The 20728-nt window shown below is 35.6% G+C and overlaps 2 protein-coding genes across 2 annotated transcripts; one reads left to right on the top strand and one right to left on the bottom strand.

The window, feature by feature from the left end:
* Nucleotides 1–192: 192 nt before the first annotated feature.
* On the top strand, nt 193–15260 carry LOC119829383 (cilia- and flagella-associated protein 43). Its single transcript, XM_038351894.1, has 31 exons — nt 193–257; nt 400–539; nt 1340–1438; nt 1664–1826; nt 2106–2316; nt 2726–2854; nt 3496–3683; nt 3979–4081; nt 4611–4859; nt 5203–5338; nt 5654–5817; nt 6009–6162; nt 6501–6725; nt 6997–7208; nt 7786–7932; nt 8069–8226; nt 8555–8774; nt 9014–9134; nt 9466–9584; nt 9755–9922; nt 10012–10185; nt 10433–10560; nt 10701–10895; nt 11384–11509; nt 11904–12009; nt 12333–12491; nt 13037–13150; nt 13504–13647; nt 13900–14052; nt 14305–14441; nt 14882–15260. Exons 1-31 carry the CDS (start codon nt 193–195, stop codon nt 15021–15023), a joined length of 4749 nt encoding a protein of 1582 aa, XP_038207822.1. The 3' UTR covers nt 15024–15260.
* Nucleotides 15261–17447: 2187 nt separating this feature from the next.
* LOC119829226 lies at nt 17448–20499 on the bottom strand. The gene is made up of 6 exons (XM_038351619.1): nt 20310–20499; nt 20122–20236; nt 19957–20042; nt 19267–19414; nt 18805–18929; nt 17448–18500 (listed from the first exon to the last, which is right to left on the bottom strand). Exons 1-6 carry the CDS (start codon nt 20319–20321, stop codon nt 18369–18371), a joined length of 618 nt encoding a protein of 205 aa, XP_038207547.1. The 5' UTR covers nt 20322–20499; the 3' UTR covers nt 17448–18368.
* Nucleotides 20500–20728: the final 229 nt, after the last annotated feature.

The raw sequence follows: 20728 nt of genomic DNA, 5'->3' as shown, positions 1-20728 counted from the left end.
AGAGATTATAGCATTGTATGTACTGGTATATGATCTGTGATCTAATGTTATTTGCTTAGCAACAAAAAAAAAATTATAGATTAATTAATTAATTTAATTTTAGTTGATATTAACGCTTAAACGGTTTTTATGAAATGCCTGTTAATTAATTAAAATATTTTTATTAATCATAAACGCTAAAGTATTTACATCATGGTGGAGGATGGTCTTGGAGACTCTGATAGTGAAGGAAATCTGGAATTAAAACCCAAGCCAAGGTATAATTATGTATAGTATGAATACATATTGTGCATAGAACTGAATAATTTTTCCTAAATATGATACGTAAATAAATCTTATATTTCACATATTTTCTATATTTCACAATGAATATTATAATTTCCATCACCGTGTTTCTAGATGGGCAATACCACAACGCTTAGATTTCATGACTTTCGTTGGCCACGAAGTGTTTGCGGTGGCGCATGATGTTAACATTATATTTTTTAATTTCAAAACGCAAGGAGAGTTCGTTTACGTAGCAAATAATCAAGAGAAAGGTGACGGAGTGGATGTCATAGCTGGTAAAGATATATATGCATGAAGTTGATATTTCATAAGTACTAGTATTAGTATAGAATCACTAACTGCGCCCCGCGGTATCACCCGCGTAACAACGTATCCCGTAGGAATATCGGGATTAAAAATTGCCTATATGTTATTCCAGTTGTCCAGCTATCTACGTACCAAATTTCATTGTAATCGGATCAGCAGTTTTTGCGTGAAAGAGCACCAAACACACACACATCCTTACAAACTTTTGCATTTATATTAGTAGGATTATTATAGATAGCATTAAAATTACGACGCAATTGCGCCTAATATCATGGGCGTAGTATAATAGAAATGTTACTATACTACAGTTTTATATGTGCTTCCTATTTTATTTACAACTTATTTATTTTTATTTAACCTATACTATTTCACATCAGAACATCACTCTCACTCACTCTATAAAGGATTCCCAAATTTCTTGCGGGGGCTTCTTTCTGTGTTATAGGGGTTACAATATACCTACGCACATATTTAACTCGTTTCACTGAAACCCAAAAACTAAAGTCTGACTAATAATTATAGGCTACTTGAATAAATTAAATTATGTAACTACTATCTTTTAGTATTTTCTTGTATTTGATTTTACGCGAGTATTATACATTTAGAAATTTAAAACTTTTTAACGGATTTTAAACTCGAGTCGCTGTAAAGTGTTCGAAACGTCGGGTTGATAATATAATGAATAAATCGCGTTTTTAAATCCGTTAAAAAGTTTTTAATTTCTAAATACTATCTTTTATTTTAGGACACAGATCAAATATATTTACGTTTGCGGAAAAAGTGAAAAATCCACGAATTTTCATCCTTCAATATCCGTCATTTCATATATTAGCAGAACTTAAAGGTAAGTAAATCATGGGATTGATATTCATTTCGTCATATGCTAATAAACATCAGGTTGAATTAATACTAGCTTATGCCTGAGGCGTCGCTCGCGCTCTTCAATGCTTTCAATACAAATAATCTTTTCCGTCTTTGCATGCTTCATCGTATATATTTAGATCAGTCAAGGATCTAGGATCAATGGCCACTCATAATAAAATTGGAATCAAAATAAAATATATTACAGATACAGACGTAAACCGCTATAAGGGTCTTTGTATGATGGAGTGCGACCTGGTAGCCGGCTTCAGCGGCTTCCCCAACTACATCCTGACCGTCTGGAGCTGGAGAACTCATCAGCGACTCATCAACGTACCCACGGGGGTGGTGAGACGCCAGCAGATTTACATGTCAGTAATTTTAAAAGTAAATCACGATTGGTCATTTCTCTTTTTAAAAGTATACCTGTTTTTTTTAAGTATTTTGTATATAATATCTTATTTACTGTCCTAAGAAAAGTCCTAATTATAACAGAAATCTTGTTATATTCTCGAAGTGGAATATATTTTAAGTATAGTCATTTATTTTCAACGTTTCTAACCTAACCCATTAATAGATACCATACCACAGATTACCAAATAGTTACTATGTAAACCTTACTGTCCTCCTGAAACGATGAATTGCCCCAGGGCGAGTCGGTCCCACATGCTCGTGTGCGAGTGTTGGGGGGAAGGGCTCACGGTGTGGGAGGTGGCGCAGTGCTACAAGCGCTGCATGGTGCTGCGGCGCACCAAGCCCCCGACCAGCGGCTGGGAGGTCGCGGAGCCCGCGCTCGTGGGCGTCTGCTGGAGCACCGAGGGGCAGCTGTACGCTATCGACGGCAGGGCCAATCTGTATAGCGTGAGTGGGTTTGAGGGTAGATGTGTCTTTTGTGTGAGGGTTTGAGGGTTTATGTCATACATATTAGCATAGTATTATATGGATTTTTGTTGGTCTATTGTGAGGGTAGGGCTGCAATGTGCATTTTTGTTTTGGTTTTTGAATGTAGTCTTGTATCGATTTTTAACTGCCTTCCAAAAAAAGGAGGCCTAAATTCGACTGCGTTTTATTTTAGTTTCTTTACTCACGACTTTTCACTAGGTGAACCGCTTTTGATGATTCTTTTCTTATTTGAAAGCTAGTGCCTACCGTGTGGTCTCATTTAAATTTGAATTTCTATGAAGGTATTCATTCGTAACATGTTCATCATGTATTTATAATTGCATAAATTATAATATACATAGATTATACATACGATATTATATTTTAGCTTCTCTCTGACGGCATCGCAATGGTCACAAACCTAGATTGGTCCGGCGATCTTAAAGGATCTAGAAAACCTTGCATGTGCACATTTGGCCACGGAATACTTATCTACGGTCCTGATAAACATCTTCGGGTAAGTTCCCTCTTAGTGAAAGACATTAAATAATATTATTGGTATTGTTTTGTATTTTTTTTCTTCTGTCTATGATTGTGTTCTTAATGGTGTTTTCAGCTTTTATTTTTAACTAGTTATCTGTGCTTACGCCATTTTTATATAATAAATGTGTCGCTAGATGGATGAAATACAATTTTCTTATTCAAACAAACACCGCTCAATACCACGCATCACATATGAAAAGATGTACTGTATTCATGATACTGGTACTGTCCTGGTCCTGGGGGATTGGTCGAACGGAAGAAATCGCATCAGAAGCACTTAGTTCTGCAATAGCTATGATCCATATTGTTTAAATTCATTAAATAGTCTATTGCACAGTAATGACACATATAATTTGAATTAATCAGATCAGCAACGTAGTTTAGCAATTCTAATGAAAAAGACGACCCCATATAACAACAATTTATTATTATAAGATCTGAAGAGCTTCTTTCTCTAGCTCGGGAATTACGGGTCGGATTTGTAATTCTTTCAGAGTTTGATAGCCCATTAATGTACGAAGGCCTTAGGCTATATATGGCATCAGGTACTCCGTGGGTAACCTTATATCCGCGGAACACGGCTAGTATTTCATAAAGAACACATTCACTTCCTAGTATTTGAAGAAATCGGAAACGCACTGGCACATTACCTGGCAGTACACGCCCATCGACGTAGTGGAGCGGCTTGTGTCGAACGCGGCGGCGGACCTCGCCGTCATGTGGACCGAGCGCGGGTTCGTGTTCCGCCTCGCGGGGGACGGGGACGAGAGGCTCGATGTCAAGCTGTTTAGCTTTAAGCAAAGGTATAGCTTGAAATGCGGTGTTTTTCTCAAATGTAGCTGGTTCTTTTAATTTTATGTATGAATAAAGGAAAAATTGTGGTCTAATTTAGTAAGAGTTTACACTAATTTATTTAATCTTATCAAAATTCACTTATTTTTTGCGCAATAGTTTTTATTGAACTTACACGACTAGCTACCCAAAAACTCAATTTACCATGGTAGAAATATGTTTATAGGTAAATATTAAATTTTACCTATTTTTAAACAAAGTGCACATCTCCAATAACATCACTGAATCTTAAATGACTGATTTCAGAAACATCATAAAAATTCAGCTCATAGCACCCGATTACAATCATATCGCTACCATGAACAAGGATGGCGTGCTCTGTATTTATGAAGTGTTTACTGCAAAGCTGGTAATAGCTTCAAATCTTAATATATATACTTAAACTACATATTATACATAGTTTGTCCGCGATGGACTCCTAAAATACCAAGTCGATTTTAATCAAATTTGCATACCATGTGCAGTTTGATCCAGCTCAACAGACAGGACAGTTTATATTATTTCAATGACTATAAATGACTACCGGGACTTGCATAATTTTAAAACTTCAAACAATTGTTAGATTATTTATTTACATACAACGAATAATAAAATATATAAATTGTTACCTCACGGGTAACGTGAGTTAGCTCCAACCTTTAATCTGATGTCTACCGTAGAGACATAACCATTAAGATGTGTGATAACTATCATAATACTGCGTGTACATGTATTTAAAAATACATGTGTACAAAAAATTTCTTTTAACTATTCCTCAATTGAAATATTCTAGCAATTAATTTATTCTCTTCATCACCGATCAATACATTTTAAAAGTTCACCTTGTTACATGCCCTTTACATAAAAATCCATTACAACATAATTTAATTGTCACCAAGGTTCTAGTAAAATATGTGGAAGGCAATGATATATCCTTCCAAGCGAGTCCGGTGGATCCACTCCTCATTATTTTCGGGGAAGTTGGCCACAACTACGGCATGGCGCTGTACCAATTCCTCCCACCAGACCTTCGGAAGGTCGGCAGCGTGTGCCTGACACACCAGATCGTATCCAAGGTTGTGTTCTCCCCTGGTGGAAGAGAGTTGGTGGCTGCTGCTATGTCGGCTGGCCATATATTTATTTATAAGGTGATCAAAATTTAACTAGTATATGTTTATGTAATTTAATGTCTTTCTGACTCTCTTTTACCTTGCAAAAGATTTTTCATGATCGGTTTATCACTTTCTCATTAACAATACTCCCCAGCTTCTTATTAAATGTTTAGATCATAATCATAAAGCCGACGCTCTTCATAGTATTACTTTGCTCTCTCAGCTCTAAGATAATACAGAATAATTATTGTCGTTTATTAAATCATTTAATTTTCCAGCTCATTTATCATCAAATTAAAGATTTGTGTTTTTACCAACTGGTCGTGGTCTATCATATGCTTTATAGTATCTGTTACTAAAAAAAAATACATGCTTTCAGTTATCCGAAGATTACAAGCTAACCCTTGTCCGTTACACGGAACTGGGTCGTGGGTTGGCGGACTGTTTCCTCATGCAAGTTGGAGAGGCGATGCGGGCGTTCAGCCTGGTGCTATTCTCTGATAAATATCCTATTGGTAGGAAATTATATTATGAAATCTGTATTAAATAATATGTATATCCCAATATTTTTGTCGCTAACTCTGAACTTTCTATCTAAAGGAAATTGGTTTCAAACAAAACCTTAAAGAATTTTCAAGGGTAGGTACAAAGATGCAGTTAAAATTAAAGTTACGCAATCTCGAAAGTTCAATTTCAACTTAATTATCTTCAGCCATTCTACTTAGCACGAGCTGTGCTCAATTATCACACACTAAATATTCAGAATCTTAAATTATCAAAACCACAAACCTATAATTGATTAAAATTGAATATAAAGAATAACCTTTTAGGTGAGCGCATAATCTGCATAAACGCAGACTCGGGCAAGGACAATAAATTCGCGGGCAAGATGGCCGGCCCGTACTCGCGCCTGCTGCCGCTCAGCGGGAAGGACATGGCGGTAGCCATACCGCATTTGTCCACGAAAGCTCACGTGCTGAAACTGTCGGGGGAGGTGAGACTTGTATTTTTAAGTAGTTTAAGGTTTAGGTTTTTTTACGTGCATATTAATTAATTTTAAAAAATTCATAAAACTCTAGACGATTACAAAGTAATAAAATATATTATTAAATTAAAAATTACTAAGATTTCCAATACCAAACATTATTTTGGAAAAAAAATTGTGACCCGGATGTCTTTTTGTAGAAAGGAGTAACAGTATCCGTGAAAATGGCGCCCATAATAGAAACTGGCCATGAACTCAAGTATTATGATGGATTCTTTAACTCGGGAGCTCTTCTCACTTTTGGGTATGATGGGACTGTTGTGATACGACAGGCGCATGGACCTCAAGAATACGGTAAGGTAAAATAGTCATTTAATTCACAATAATAACTCAGTTCGAAATGTTGTCATTAATTAACACACCCAAATGAATCTGGCTTTAATTTGAATCCTATTAAAATATATCTCAAAAGCTGTTCAATTGTGACTCACCCAGTACACAACTCTATTTTTCAATGTAAGATTTTTTATTGATCCACTCTACTTCAACAAACATGTAAAACATTAGTCAAAAAAACACAAACTTGAATAAGGAAAGAATATTTAAAATCAATATATCTCCACTCCCTGTCCACTCCCTTACCAGAACAAAACACAATCTGTATAATACAATAAACACACTAACCCCCGTAGAACTAAAGCTATCGGCCACCCACCGCTACGAGAGCGGCATACGGGAGGCGATCATAGACGCCCACAACACGTACATAGCGCACCTTGCTGGTAACGGCACAGTTGTGGTGCAGTACTTGCATGGCCTGCGAGTGGACTTGCAGACCGAGCTGCACCATGAACCACCAGCTTTGGATCTGTTTGAAGAGGCCCTTAATACTATCACTATCATTGGGGAGAGAGATAGTAAGAGTTTCTACTTATCACGTTTAGTTGGTAAATAGGATACATAGAGATATAGTGATTCAATAAATTGATAGTCTGACTGAAAACCGTGTCTACTTATTTTACTTCTCTGTCTATTTAATATTAGTACCATTAATTAGTACCATTTCAATTTTAATTTAATGGTGCAGTAAGGCATCTTTTATATCCTCAATCATTGCATATATCATGATGTATATTATAATGATTAAAACACGATCAATTTTTTTAAACTTAAAAACGTCATACACAGAAAACTACCTAGACCTGCAAGAGGACAAGAAAGTTCGTGAAGAAGCGATGGATTACAAGAAACAGCGCGAGGAGGTGGTCAGGTCCTTCGAGTCGGTTCAGTCTCGAGTGGTGGCTTTATTAGAGGAAAATATAGCGGAAATACCATTGCACCAGCTGTCATTGTCGGAGTTCAACTTGCATCTAGAGAATAAGAAGGAGAGACTGAAGCAGGTATGCCTTTAAGGGTAGTGGACAAATATGGAGAATTTAATGAAGTGAAGGGTACAAGTCACAGATGCTATACGTATGCTATGACTTTGTATTTAAATAAAAAATCTCGTTATGTAAGCGTGATTCATAAATAAATCTATCTAAAATATAATTGCTCTTGGCTCAAGATACGACGCATAAACTTTAAACCATTGTCGTGAAAATGAAAAATAAGATGACGATTCAATCATCAAGATCCATTGTGAATACATTTAAATTGATGAAAATCATTGTATGTTGGACACTCAAATATACATATCTATAAAATTTAGAAATTAAAAACTTTTTAACGGATTTTAAACGCGTTTTATTCATTATATTATTAACCCGACGTTTCGAACACTTTACAGCGAGCGTGGTCTCGGGGAGACTGAGATGTTATATGTCTTGAAGGTCATACAAAAATTGTTGTATGTAATAATATAATGAATAAATCGCGTTTTAAATCCGTTCAAAAGTTTTTAATTTCTAAATGTATAATACTCGCCTAAAATCAAACATAAGAAAATACTATATCTATAAAAATTACATAACCCAGGCAGAGAAAGAGCGAGAACAAATCAGATTGGACACCGAAGCGCGTATCCGGGCTCAGGACAAAGTGACCGCGTGGATTAAGGCCAACTGCTGGGACACTATGCTCACTCCGCGAGTCAAATTGTTCGCTATATTCAGCCATTATCAGGTAATGAGATATTTTTTGAAGATTTTGAATAGGATAAAGTACTGGCAACAAGCTAACTTCATTCAATTTGAATATCAAACGTATAATTATCAATAACTAATATAATTATCGTTGTTTTTTCACAATGACGTAACAGGTGGAAAACTACGCAGTGCTACCAACACAGAGAGACAATTGGCCAGAACTGCAACAGGTAGAAGCACTCAGAGGTGTGGAAATGGATAACGACACCGATTTGTTTCGTCCGTGGGAGGAATACGTGGAGAAACCCAGCGTTGAGGATGTTTCTATACCGTAATGCTGATCCGTACATAATATGTAGCATGTTTATGAACTCGAATATTTTTGTACTCTGGGAGCTTTTCGTAGCTTCATCATACAACTTTTGCTATTCCCAAAACTTCTTTACCGGATTTTTTCTAGCAATGATCATAAGTTATGCATTGTAATGGTATTGTCTTAAAAATAAAGTGCAGTAATACATATTAAATTGTATGTTCTCATTCGACACATTCAAAATGTTACAATGTATAGTTCATTTAATCCCACTTTATTCTATGAATGTCCCATACAAAATATCACTTTTAATTAGTCACAAATATATTATTTATCTACTCTCCAGAGCCGGCCCCGAATCGGTGATATCAATGAAGTCCGCTCACAAGAGCATGGAGAGTCAGATGATAGCTGATGCACTAGTATCGGAAGAGTCACTAGGAGGTTCCCCGTATGTGCTCGCAGGGTCTAATGCGCACCTGTTTGTGGAAATACCCACGTTCATGATACCCCAGACTGTGGCGTATAGTTTCCTCCAAATGAACTGGTTGCAGCATATCGTCAAGGTGAACGTTTACTTAGAATTTTGTTAGAATAGGAGACACGTATATTCGATGATCGTTAACGTGACGCGAACTGATTAAAAGACAAATGTGATGGTAGAATTACTGTACTAGGCCAAAATTGTTTCGTTTTTTACAAAAAAAGAAGTAATCGTTTCGTAATAACACAGAAAAAATCACTAGCTTGGTGGTGGCGTTGAAATACCTTATAGTTAAAAGTATAAGTTTGTTGATTTTTTTAGTTGAACGTGCAAAACATGCGGCTGTGGTTCAACAAGCAATTCGATGATATGATGAATCAGAAGAAACGCGAAGTTGGCCTCGTCGAAGAGAGGAACGCGAGACTGCGCTTTATCATAGATGGTAATAACTTTCAAAATTAAAAGCAATCCCTTTTATGAACGACTAGCTGCACCCGGCGTTTTCACCCGCGTAAGTCCGTATCCCGTAAGAATATCGGGATAGAAATTTGTCTATATGTTATTCCAGTTGTCCAGCTGTTTACGTACCAAATTTCATTGCAATCGGATCAGTAGTTTTTACGTGAAACAGCAACAAACTCACACACATCCTTACAAACTTTCGCATTTATAATATTAGTAGGAAGGATTTTGAATAGTCATAAAACAAAGGAAATTATTTGATTCAAGTGGGTTGCAAACAATGTTCTATAACATTAAAGTGACCGTTCCAGAACTGAACAAGTTATCGGACCTTCGTGGCAGTTTCCATCATTTAACGATACTAATTCAAGATCCTGAATGGAGACAAGAAGAACAACCGAATAAGTTGATAAAAGTAGAACCAGAAGAGGTACCTACATTTTCTTAAAGTGATATTCCCTGTTATATTTTACTGTGTCTTACGACACTAACCCAGCTTCTCTCTTGAACTTATCCGTCCGTTAATAATGTGTGAAATTTTGCGGAAGATAACCAGCAAGCGCTTAAACCGACTGTTTAATGTTTATTCATTGTTTACAGTGTAGCATTGAACCATATATAAGCCCAAGCCAAATAGTGATTCCGCCTCCAGACCCCGGACCAAAAGATGATTTTCGTGAGCGTGCTCTCATAGAAATGATGGATGGTGTTCTTGAAAAACTGTGGCATGAAGAGATCAAAAAACCTATACCAATGCCTCAGTGTATGGTAAGATTTTCTTCTCTTAATACAACGAAGATGAAGTTAATATAAGTTTTAATGTATTTAAAATTATTTATATTTTCAAATGTTTCCAGCTTGACAAAGACCCGGAACATTTCAATGAAGATGACCTGCGCCTTGTTTTTGATTATGAAGCAAAGGTAGCGTTTAGAAATGAGGAACGCGAAAAGTATAGAAAGATGTTGCACGCTGAATACGCTAAGCTTTCACAAGTACTGAATGAGGGCATTGTTAAATTTAACCAAAAGGTGAGAAATTTTATTCTATTCGATATATAAAAAAGAAATAATTAAGGATTATAATAGAAACAATTTTAATCCTTAAGAATATTATGTTGAACGATTGGATGGATGGCCTACCTGAACTTAATGAAATTTGCCCTACACAGACAGATTGTAATATGGATATCAGAAAGAATCTTACAGATTGAAGTCATGAGTTAAAACTAGTTATAATGTTGGTATTTGTTCATTGAAATTTCTTATACTGATTCAGGTGAAAGAAATGTGGTTAACGAAACTTCGAGTCGATTCTGTTATCGGTCAAGAAAATCTTAACTTGATGCGCCTGCGGAGGATAAATTTGGATCGAACGGAAATGGCTGAAAAATTAGAGGAAATGAGGTGAAAATATCATTATGTCTTTAAAACCTTCGTTTAAGAACTTCACGAAACTTTCAAAAAAATTAAGATTCAGACACATAATGCTTCTATCTTGGCTTATACTAGCCATCTATAGCTTTAAATTTAATATGTCTTTTCAGAAATGATATAAGCAAGACAGAAGCAGAATTGGAGGCTCTTCAACAAGAGTTGCACATGATCCAGCAAGAGAGCGAAGACTGTCAAGCCACGTACGAGAGTCTATCGCAAAAGGACAGGCATTTGGACAAGACTTTCAAAAATCACTTTGCTGATCTGTCACCCATTATTGTGGACCAGTGCTATAAATTTTTCAAGTAAGGGACATTGGGTTGGGCTTAATGTGATTTCATTTTTTTTTATATGTTGTTTCAAGATAGTAAATCAACTTCTCCTTTTATTTTGAATAACACTAACACATTTTCTTTGAGATTATTTGTAAGGACATCACAATATTATGTCTAGAACCAGCTGTTTTGCACATATTTCAATTAAAATCAAAAGAACCCTTGTAACCTACATGGGTGCAATTGATTTTGTGTTATTTGTTTAATCCTAAAAGTTACATAATATAATTTTACAATATGCAGTTCATAAACTTCAGTTTTCAAGTTACTGTTTAATTTTTTTATTTAAAATAATAAATACTTTTGCATTTTACTGTTACAATTTGCTGTTTACATTTCATAATTTAAATATTGGATTATAACATAGAATCGATTTATACGTAAAAAATAGCACTTTTTACCAATGAACTGTCAATATTCCGCAATGATTGCCACTATACTGGGCACCGCGCCACCAGGAAGCGCCCCAAGTGGCACCAGCGCGCGAGCATGACGCCGGCCGTGCTGTACGAGCTGGCGGGCGCCGTGCTCAGCGGCGTGCGCCCGCCGCTGCTGCACGCCGACTGCTCGGACTTCTTCAAGGGGTGACTTGGTGCTTATGTATGCTCCCACTGCAGGAACAGAAACCTGCCACGAAGGTTCAGGCCATAGTCCACCGCGTTGGTCAAGTGCGGGTTGGCAGATGTCGCATGTCGACGTACTTTCGATCTTTGGACATGAAGTTTCTCCACGATGTTTTTCTGCGCCATTTCGAGTAGTGGTGATGTAATTCCTGCTCGCTCGCTTGCTTGCTCTCAAACCCACGACTTTCCATTTTAAGTCAGAGCTACTAGATATTGTATATGTTACATTCTCTCTTTCTCTCTCTTTCGGAAAAAAATTTTTATCCTAACCAAAGCAGCTACTGAAAAGTTGATTTTTTTAAATTCAATGATACCAATAAATTAGCATTCGTAACCGATATCAATCATTATACAGTGTGGAACAACTAGATCAAATCAGCAACATGCCGCCCGTCATGGACGAAGGGCTGTGGGCCACCATGTGCAAATTGCGGCGCGTTAAGATCGAGAATGAAATACGGGTAATATATTTCTTGATTTTATCCAGGAGCTTCGCTTCTTACGTTTTATATGTATATTATTGTATTTACTCTACATGTAGTCACTATGTGTATGTGAAATTAAAATAATTTATTATTTCCTTATCTATTTCTTCGTCTACTTATACTCCTATCTAGGTTTTGTATTTCTATTGTTCTATACGTTATAATCAAGAGCCGATATGCTGCAGCTATCTTCTCACTGCAGGGACATGGGTCTCCTGAGAGGGTTCAGGCCCCATGTTGGCCAAGTGCCAGTAGGTAGATGGTTCCAAACGTAATGTTCATTGTTCGGCACGTGGCAGATGCGCGGCGTGTGCCAAGAGATGGGGTACGTGGAGAGCGCGGGCGGCGCGTGGCGCGGCGCCGGGCAGGCGCGGCGCGCGCGCCTGGCGCGGCTCGCGGACGCCGTGCGCCACCACAGGGAGACCGTCGAGTTCGCCGCCAGGAACAAGACGCTGCAGGTGCTCCCCTCGCTCCCTCGCTCTTCCCACATCATTCCTTTATTCCAGTCTTCAATCAAATATTTATTATATGCTCCATAATGTCTCGTATTCAGTAACTCTTCTAGGAGCTTCTTTCTCTAAATTCTTCATAACATAATAAAAACAAACATTTACGACCGATTTGAAAAGCTGTTACTATCTACGGAGAAGAGCCGGCAAGATATTCTGTAGATGCTCGAATCCCCAATATCCCCAACTATTATTTTGTCCTATAAGCTGGCGACATAATTGCATTAACTCTGCAAATATTCATGATCGGTGGTGGTTGATTACCATCGGTCGAACCACCAGGTGTATTGCGTGCTGTTTAAAAAAAGATTTCACCAGCAGGAACGTGACAACGAGATGACAGATGACAGAAACCTTCTGTACCTTTAAATAAATAAATAAATTTAATAGAAGTATACAGATACCAAATATTTTCATTACCTAATTTTACAAATAACAATTTTATAATACCGTTTTATAAATATCACTAGTTAAATAACGTATACTCCTAATAGGTAGTCCTGCCAGCGGGACAAGTAGAAATAGTGACGACTGGCCACATGGAGGATTATGAGGACGCCACGCTCATCCTGCGAGAGGACATCGAGCAAATCAACAACCTTATTTTGGTAAAATTCATGCAAATTGTTCTATAACAAACTGTATTAGTTTATTATAAAAACAATCGTAAGTACCTATTGAAAAAAAAACATTTCCGACCGAAAGCTTCAACAACCACAAATCGTAATGCGGTGAATTCGATGTCTACTGCCATGAAAAATTTAGACAAATAGTATTATTATTGAAACTTATTCAGATTGACTTGGACAAACTTACTCAGATTATTTTTTTTCTATATTATAACATTCCTTTAGGTTGCTCTTCGCCGAATTCAAATCATTTCCATTTGTTCATTTTACCTATAATCCAACGTGGTATAAAAAATCAGAAAATAAATCATCTCAACCTTTGAAATCCATAGAAAGTGGGAGACTGGAAGCTGCGCATGATGCGAAAACAGATGGACTTCCGCAAGGGCATCCTGGCCAAGGAGTGGGAACACGCGCAGATGAAGATGAAGCTGCGCCACATGGAGCAGGAGCTCTACTCTTACCAGAGGCTCAAGGTGAAATGGAAGAAACAGTTAAATCGTATACGCTACGCCTATATAGAAAATAAGAACTTGGACAGGGTGTAGCAGTAACAGTAACACAATAGTGTGCTGTAAAAGTTACATGTTTTACTGGAAGTGAACGCGCCACACATGCAGCGGAATTGTGAAATGAATTATTTGTACAAATTTGATCATATGTTTCCAAATAGCATGCTATGTACTTTAATGTCACAATGATATTGTCATAGCAATCATTTGGTACAGGTACCAAAAGAACTGCAACTATATCTGAAGAACAAGGAATTGGGCTACACGGACGAACAGGACTACCTGCGTATGGAGAAAGAGATGGAAGCTTCTAAAGTTTCCGTTAACAAAGTGCTTGCACAGCTCATCAGGAGGGTCGAAGAATTAGAGGTATGAATATGAGGTTTTTGAGTGTACAATTAATGCAACGGTGTTTCTTTAATGCAAAATGATAAAATCGCACGCCATATTTACCAATAGAAGACCGATAAATGCTAAAAAAATAGTTACTTTCGTGTTAAATTATTGTGAATGCAATATTTCTAGCTTTTAATATTAGATATCGACACATCCAACGTGATGTGGGGAAGAAGTATTCTACTAACGGTGTTAAAAAATTCCTACAACCAAATAAATTTGTAGATAAAGATCAACGCTTTAGAGGCGCAAGCGCAGGACTTAGAGAAACTGATCGTCAGCTTAAACGTGAAGGTCTCGGAGAAACGACTTCACGAAGACCCGCTCGAGCCGATCCGTATACGACGCATCTTTAAGAAACGGTAAGAATTGGCCTCTGGTCATGTAGACTCGTGTAAATTATTTATATATACTTACCTAGACAAAAGAATTTCTTTCAAAGATATGTTTTTATTATTTTGATTTATTTGATTGGATTACCAATAAACAAATAAATAAGATAAATAAATAAAAATTACGTCATCTTCAGCAATCGAGCTAGGTGGTCACCTGATGGTAAGCGCAACCACCGTCCATGAATACTTGCAGAGGCGTAAGGCCATCTGCAGACCTTGCACCTCTAGAAATGGATTGCCGACATTAAATGGTATGGGAAAAGAAAGAAATGGCGAGGGGGAAAAGAGAAAGGAACCGGAAAGGAAAAGGATACGAGCCTCCGGATACCCCGCTCGCTGGAACACATTAAAAATAATTGGAATTTAGATTATTTAGACGCTATACACTTTTATTTTATTTCTGTCAGTATGGAAACACTGGTGATGCGCAGCAAGCTAATACGCGACGTGCAAGACAACCACACTAGCGTGGTGTTGCTGCAGACCCAGCTGGAGCTGCTGCGCCTCAAGACCTTTCCCACCCTCGCTAGCTTCAGAACCCTGGAGTAGATGGAGAGGATAGCTGATACCAAAAATATGTTTCCTGACTTTAGGCTCCGACCTTGTAGTTAAAACTGCACAAGACTTGACATTCAGCTCTAATGCTGAAATAGGTAGAATGTATATTCATTCAAAATATGAGTTTCCAATTCAAATGGACATATTTATGTGGGTGGCATGTTTTATATGGGTACTCTATAAGTTTTCAAGAAAATGTTTTCATTTAAGAATTGAATATGTTTACGTTAACACGTCTAAGTAATTATAATTTAATGCGTGTTTTATTTTCCTCGATGTAAATGCCTCCTAAGAAACCACAAATGAACGCGTGTTCTTCATGAATAAATACATAAAAATTATATTTATTTCTATCTATCTAGTTCTTATGATATTGTCTTTGTGTTGTCAAACGGTACCCGATATTTTAAGCGAAAACCTTTTTTTTTTTTTGAATAAAACGATAAGGACACTGGTAGTGGTCAATGGGTTACTTTTGTAGGGGTAGAGGCAAGTTTAGAAGCGTCGTAATATAAAATTTTATTCCGCCTGCTTGATTGACATTGCTGAAAATGGCTGATCGTGAGAGAGTACGTGCGGTATCGCACGAACATCTCAACTCATCTATATAACGGAAAAATTAAACAAATAAATGCATTTAAAACTTTTATTTCATAAACAGCTGATAATACCTATCACATACATAATACTTCGGAAGATTATGACAATGCGTACAAAATATACAACCTCAGAAGCCTACAAAATACGCTGGCGTGTAAAAAATCCAAAACGCTAAACATTCGTTTATAGTTGAGCCCTGTTTAACTAAACTATCAAAACTGCGCTAGTAACTATTATAAACTCTTAATCAGTATTGTACATAAGATATTAATGGCTCCAAATAAAATTTTAAATAAACTTAACTTCAAATTAACAATTACTGTTATAATTGAACTATTAAAACTCTCAATAACATTAAAATTATATGAATGTTAAAAAATGTAATATCGGCTATAATTTTACTAACTAAAACAATAGTTAAACAATTCTTCATAAATAAGTTATCCGATATTTAGGTAAGTCGGTATTAAGTTAATTCCAGATTATTAATAAAATAATGTTTTTTTTTATTTTACCAGTCATAACGTTGCTGAGCTTAAGCTGCATTCAAAACATTTAATGCCTTTTTATTAATCTTCAATTTTAAGCATTATAGCCTATCGCTGAAATATATGTGTTTTTCTTTCTTTGATTATTAAATTAAGGTAAAATATAAGTAATGGTAAAATTATAATATTTCACAAATAAATCATATTAGATAGTATAACGCGTGGTATTAAATAATTTGACCATATCGTAATTATATCGCAATGGGATAATTACGAACTTGGCTGACTGTTTCTTTTCAAATGTCATGTCATGTCATGCCATTCCATTGCAACACTTGGTATTATCAAAACCGACGGTTTTCCTATAATCTATTTATTCAATAACAGTAATTAGTATTCTGATAGGTCGAATTAACTGAATAACTTCGCCGTAGGCCCACCTTAGTGGCGCAGACTCTATTTTTCATTTGAACTACTTAATACTATAACGTTCTCCGAGACAATCTGTCACAGACTGTAAATTTGAACTTGACTTGGATAGCCTGAGACATGAGAGAAAATAATTAAAAATTTGGGGATCGTTTGCAAGATTACGCCGTAATTATCCCAAAGCACATCAATACACAACTACATTCCAAATTCGTTTCGTGTTATAAAATTTGCGTACAAATGCTACTTACAGCTAACAACAAGTTATTATACATTATTCAATCAATAACCTTATACATATATTCCATAGTGTTCTCACGAGGATTTTCATCAGATAACAACATAAAAACTGTTTTATTACTAGAATTGCGCTGCCAAACGATAAATGATTCTCATTTGGATACATTTTAAAATATATACAAAGAAGTTTATTTATAAATAAATAAGTTAATTCACACATTGAAGTAGAATAGTTAAAATTTTAACGGTAAGAGACTGGCCGGTGATAAAGTATTGTTCTTTTTGCCACGTAGAGAAAAAAAAAACAAAAAAGGTGTGTGTGCGAATCACACACGATAGAAGTGAAACTTCAGTAAATCGACAAAAGAATGAGATGAATATATAGAAAATATAAAATAGTATGTATATTTCTGTCTCGTTCTTTGCCGGCTTCATTCTACACATTTTTAACACGCTTTTATTAGTTGTATTTGTGTCTCTTACCTGTCGTTTTTCCGTTGCATCAGCTTTGAAATCACAACGATTCTAAAGAAGTTTCACTTCAAAAAAAGGTGTGTGTGCGATTCACACACGATAGAAGTGAAACTTCAGTAAATCGACAAAAGAATGAGATGAATATGTATGAAATATTATGTATATGTCTGTCTCATTCTTTGCCGGCTTCATTCTACACATTTTTGTATTTGTGTCTCTTACCTGTCGTTTTTCCGTTGCATCAGGTTTGAAATCACAACGATTCTGAAGAAGTTTCACTTCAAAAATAAAATGATCTCGTGAAAACACCACAGAGTATAACGTGCGACATTAAGCAACAATTTTATAGACGTATCACACGAATTATAATCACATTTATTTTTTCCCAAAGTCTCCAACACGATAATAATTACATGTAGAGCAAAATAAATTAATAACAATTTAAAGATTTTACGTACATACAAATTTTTGTCGAGTTACTTTGGTAAATTTTGATAATTTCAATGTGATCAATGTATTAAATTCTATCCGTTAGGAAATCTATTAACCATGGACACTACTAGAACACCAAAGAGCAATTAAGTAGGAATGGTTTGATCCATATTATTAAAAGCGGTCTGTTTTGCTTAATCTTACTGAGTCTATCCTATTTTTAATACTGTTATGATATGTAAAGGCTGATAAGTGTTTTAAAAGAGGGCTACGTGCCTATGGAGTCGATGAAATACTTGAAGTAAATGGTATTTTAAATCTTTTTCAGTTATATTTTAACATGAAATAATAAAAAGAGGAGTTACTGATTACATTTATAGATATACTATTGATGGATTCTGAAACTAATAGATATGTAGTTGATAAATAATAATTAAAATATTGAACCTACTTTAACACAAACTCTCCGTCTTAAAAATTTAAATGTTTTGAAAGTAAAAAAACTCATCATTTAAATTATTCCTTGATGGAATGGGATACCAATGTTAAACAAATTCAGAAAGAGAACATTGGACCCAAGATGTAAATCCTTCCCATCATGTGGGATAGCCCTTAAGGTGGGATAGCCCTTAGGTGGGATAGCTTATTATATGGGATAGCCCCTAATATGGGACTACAGCGCAGTCCTCTGGTCGTACACAATGACCGCGTCGGCGTCGAGAAACTGACTGTGCGACTTGCTGAGCGCTATGATCGCCGCGTGCTCGCTGCGCATGCGGTTCTTGTATTTTTTACTGAGATTCACCTAAGAAAATTAATCGAATTGTCGTAATAACTTTATCTTATTCATAATCATATTCTTTACTTGAAATGGTCCTTCGAACCGGATAGCTGGACAGGTATATCATTAAATCAAAAACCTTCACCACCTTATTAGCACAGTTAAAATGTAAAAATAGAAACAAAGTGTCCTGTGTTCGATTCCAGTTGAAACAAAATGGTGATGAATCAATCCTGTACCTTGAATGGGGGCGTACAACTTCATACTTAAATAAGTTACAAAAAAAAATTCTCCCGTAAATTATAATAGAAAAAATAAATCTCAATACCTTAGCATAAAGCTGGTGCAAGTCATCTTCGGTGGAGAGCGGTCTTTGTTTGGGTCTGAGGAAAGCAGGCAGAGATCGTGTCTTCAAAGCGTCTATACTTGCCGCTCCCTCTATTTCGTCTAGCACTAAAAATATTTAAAAACTATTCTGCATATGAATTATACATAAAATATCATATTATCTGACATATTTCCATATAAAGGGGTTCATCCAAATATAAAAGCAGTCATATGTTGATAAAATAAAATTCATTTTAACATAAAACCTACCATTTTAATTCTATAAACTAAATAAAAAAATGTTCATCCATTCATAACTGAAAAGATAACTTGCAAGTGATAAGAATGGGTTTTTAGTATTTTAGTTTAAGGACTTCTTTTAAGGACCTGTTTCTGTATACCATTAACTTTAATCCATATTTTATTTAAAAAAAGGATTCCACACCATAGAGAATATACTTACTCCCACTGGAAGCATACTGCATAGCCTCTCTGGAAGCATCAGGCACTCGGTTAACATAGCAGTGCGCTTGTGGCCGAGCCTCCCGTTGATGCCTACATTCTGCATCCCCAGCGTAACTGGCTGGCCGGGTATGCCGCTGTACTTGTACCTGATAATAAACACATATATCATTCAAAAATATTCAATAACACACTGGCTATATATTCAATAATACACTGTTAAAAATCATTTAAATTCATAATCGTTACAAATTTTTCCAATTTAATTAAAAGCAAAAGGAATAAGGAAAAAAGTCTCATCCATATGGCTCCCTTTAGGCTATGTAGATAAGAAGATATGAAGTGTTTTTCTATGTAAATCAACAATACAGTACAAGTGTATATATTGGTATTAAATGAGCTGAATATAAGCATTACAATTGGAGTGATAAAGTCATCATGTTCATTTGTTCTACGAATAAAAAACAAGGAATGCCTATTTGCCTATTAAAATCTTACTTTAATTTACATACAATTGAGATGCAAAATACTTAGATGTAAATTATGTATGATAAAAGTATGTTATGTCTTAAATAGCAAAGTTTCACTGACCTTAAATTTATGAAAAAATTCATATAAACTAAACAATACATGAATTTCAAAAAGCAATAGAATACTTTATTAATCTGGAGACTAAACAAATAATACATACCTCTGTGTGTTTTATTCTGTAACTATCTTGACATGTATAGCTGTGTCCCTCCTTTATTGTATAGTTCTCTTTTAAATATTGTTCATCTAAAAATCAATAAAATCCAAATTGATATGGAGCTAAATCACTAATCTCTTTTCATTATTACCTGTCTTTCTAACGTACCAAACGATTTCTGATGTCGCGGCATTAGGCGGCAGTAACATATAATAATTAACAAAATAACAACACCGCAAATTCCTCCGATAAGCCAAGATAACCAAACAATTATAACGCGACCCTGCAAACAAAGACGCAAGATGATGCATCAGCTGCTATGATAAAAAAATATTGATTTTCCAGTGCATTCGTACCTGCTGAAACATTTCAATTTTTAAACCAAAAGCGAATAACGCTTCTTTTTGATCCCTTTTTAAAATGTTTCCACAACATTTTAAATTCTTTTTATTCCCTGCTTAATCCTAAGATAAACTATACAAAAAAACCTATAATAAATTTCTTAAAACCTATTCCTGCACTTGCATATTGTTTTTCTTCATGGTCTTTTTTTAAATATTTTGCGACTGCGCGGTTTTCATGTCTAGATTCGTTCAATAATGTCACGGATGAAATAAATCACTGCAACTATATTATGTTAAAACGGTTATAAATTTATTTCGTAATGTCGATGAATCCAGTTGTCTAATTGAAAACGTAGTTGTCAATGGATCAGTTATCATGTTTGGGCCTATGTTAGCACATTCAACATGGATATTTTAAAAATTTAAAACAA

Source organism: Zerene cesonia, chromosome 1 (assembly GCF_012273895.1).
Source record: "Zerene cesonia ecotype Mississippi chromosome 1, Zerene_cesonia_1.1, whole genome shotgun sequence".
In the NCBI taxonomy this organism is placed as follows: domain Eukaryota; kingdom Metazoa; phylum Arthropoda; class Insecta; order Lepidoptera; family Pieridae; genus Zerene; species Zerene cesonia.
This window is presented reverse-complemented; position numbering and strand designations above follow the sequence as displayed.

What these genes read in the sequence shown, in the direction of transcription:
- LOC119829383 (XM_038351894.1), top strand. Translation starts at nt 193, where the DNA reads ATGGTGGAGGATGGTCTTGGAGACTCTGATAGTGAAGGAAATCTGGAA. An exon ending in TGCTGAAACTGTCGGGGGAG is followed by an intron (nt 5,818 to 6,008) that starts GTGAGACTTGTA and finishes GTCTTTTTGTAG; the next exon opens with AAAGGAGTAACAGTATCCGT. An exon ending in CCAGGAACAAGACGCTGCAG is followed by an intron (nt 12,492 to 13,036) that starts GTGCTCCCCTCG and finishes TACTCCTAATAG; the next exon opens with GTAGTCCTGCCAGCGGGACA.
- LOC119829226 (XM_038351619.1), bottom strand. An exon ending in GCGACATCAGAAATCGTTTG is followed by an intron (nt 20,043 to 20,121) that starts GTACGTTAGAAA and finishes ATTGATTTTTAG; the next exon opens with ATGAACAATATTTAAAAGAG. An exon ending in TGCACCAGCTTTATGCTAAG is followed by an intron (nt 18,501 to 18,804) that starts GTATTGAGATTT and finishes TAATTTTCTTAG; the next exon opens with GTGAATCTCAGTAAAAAATA.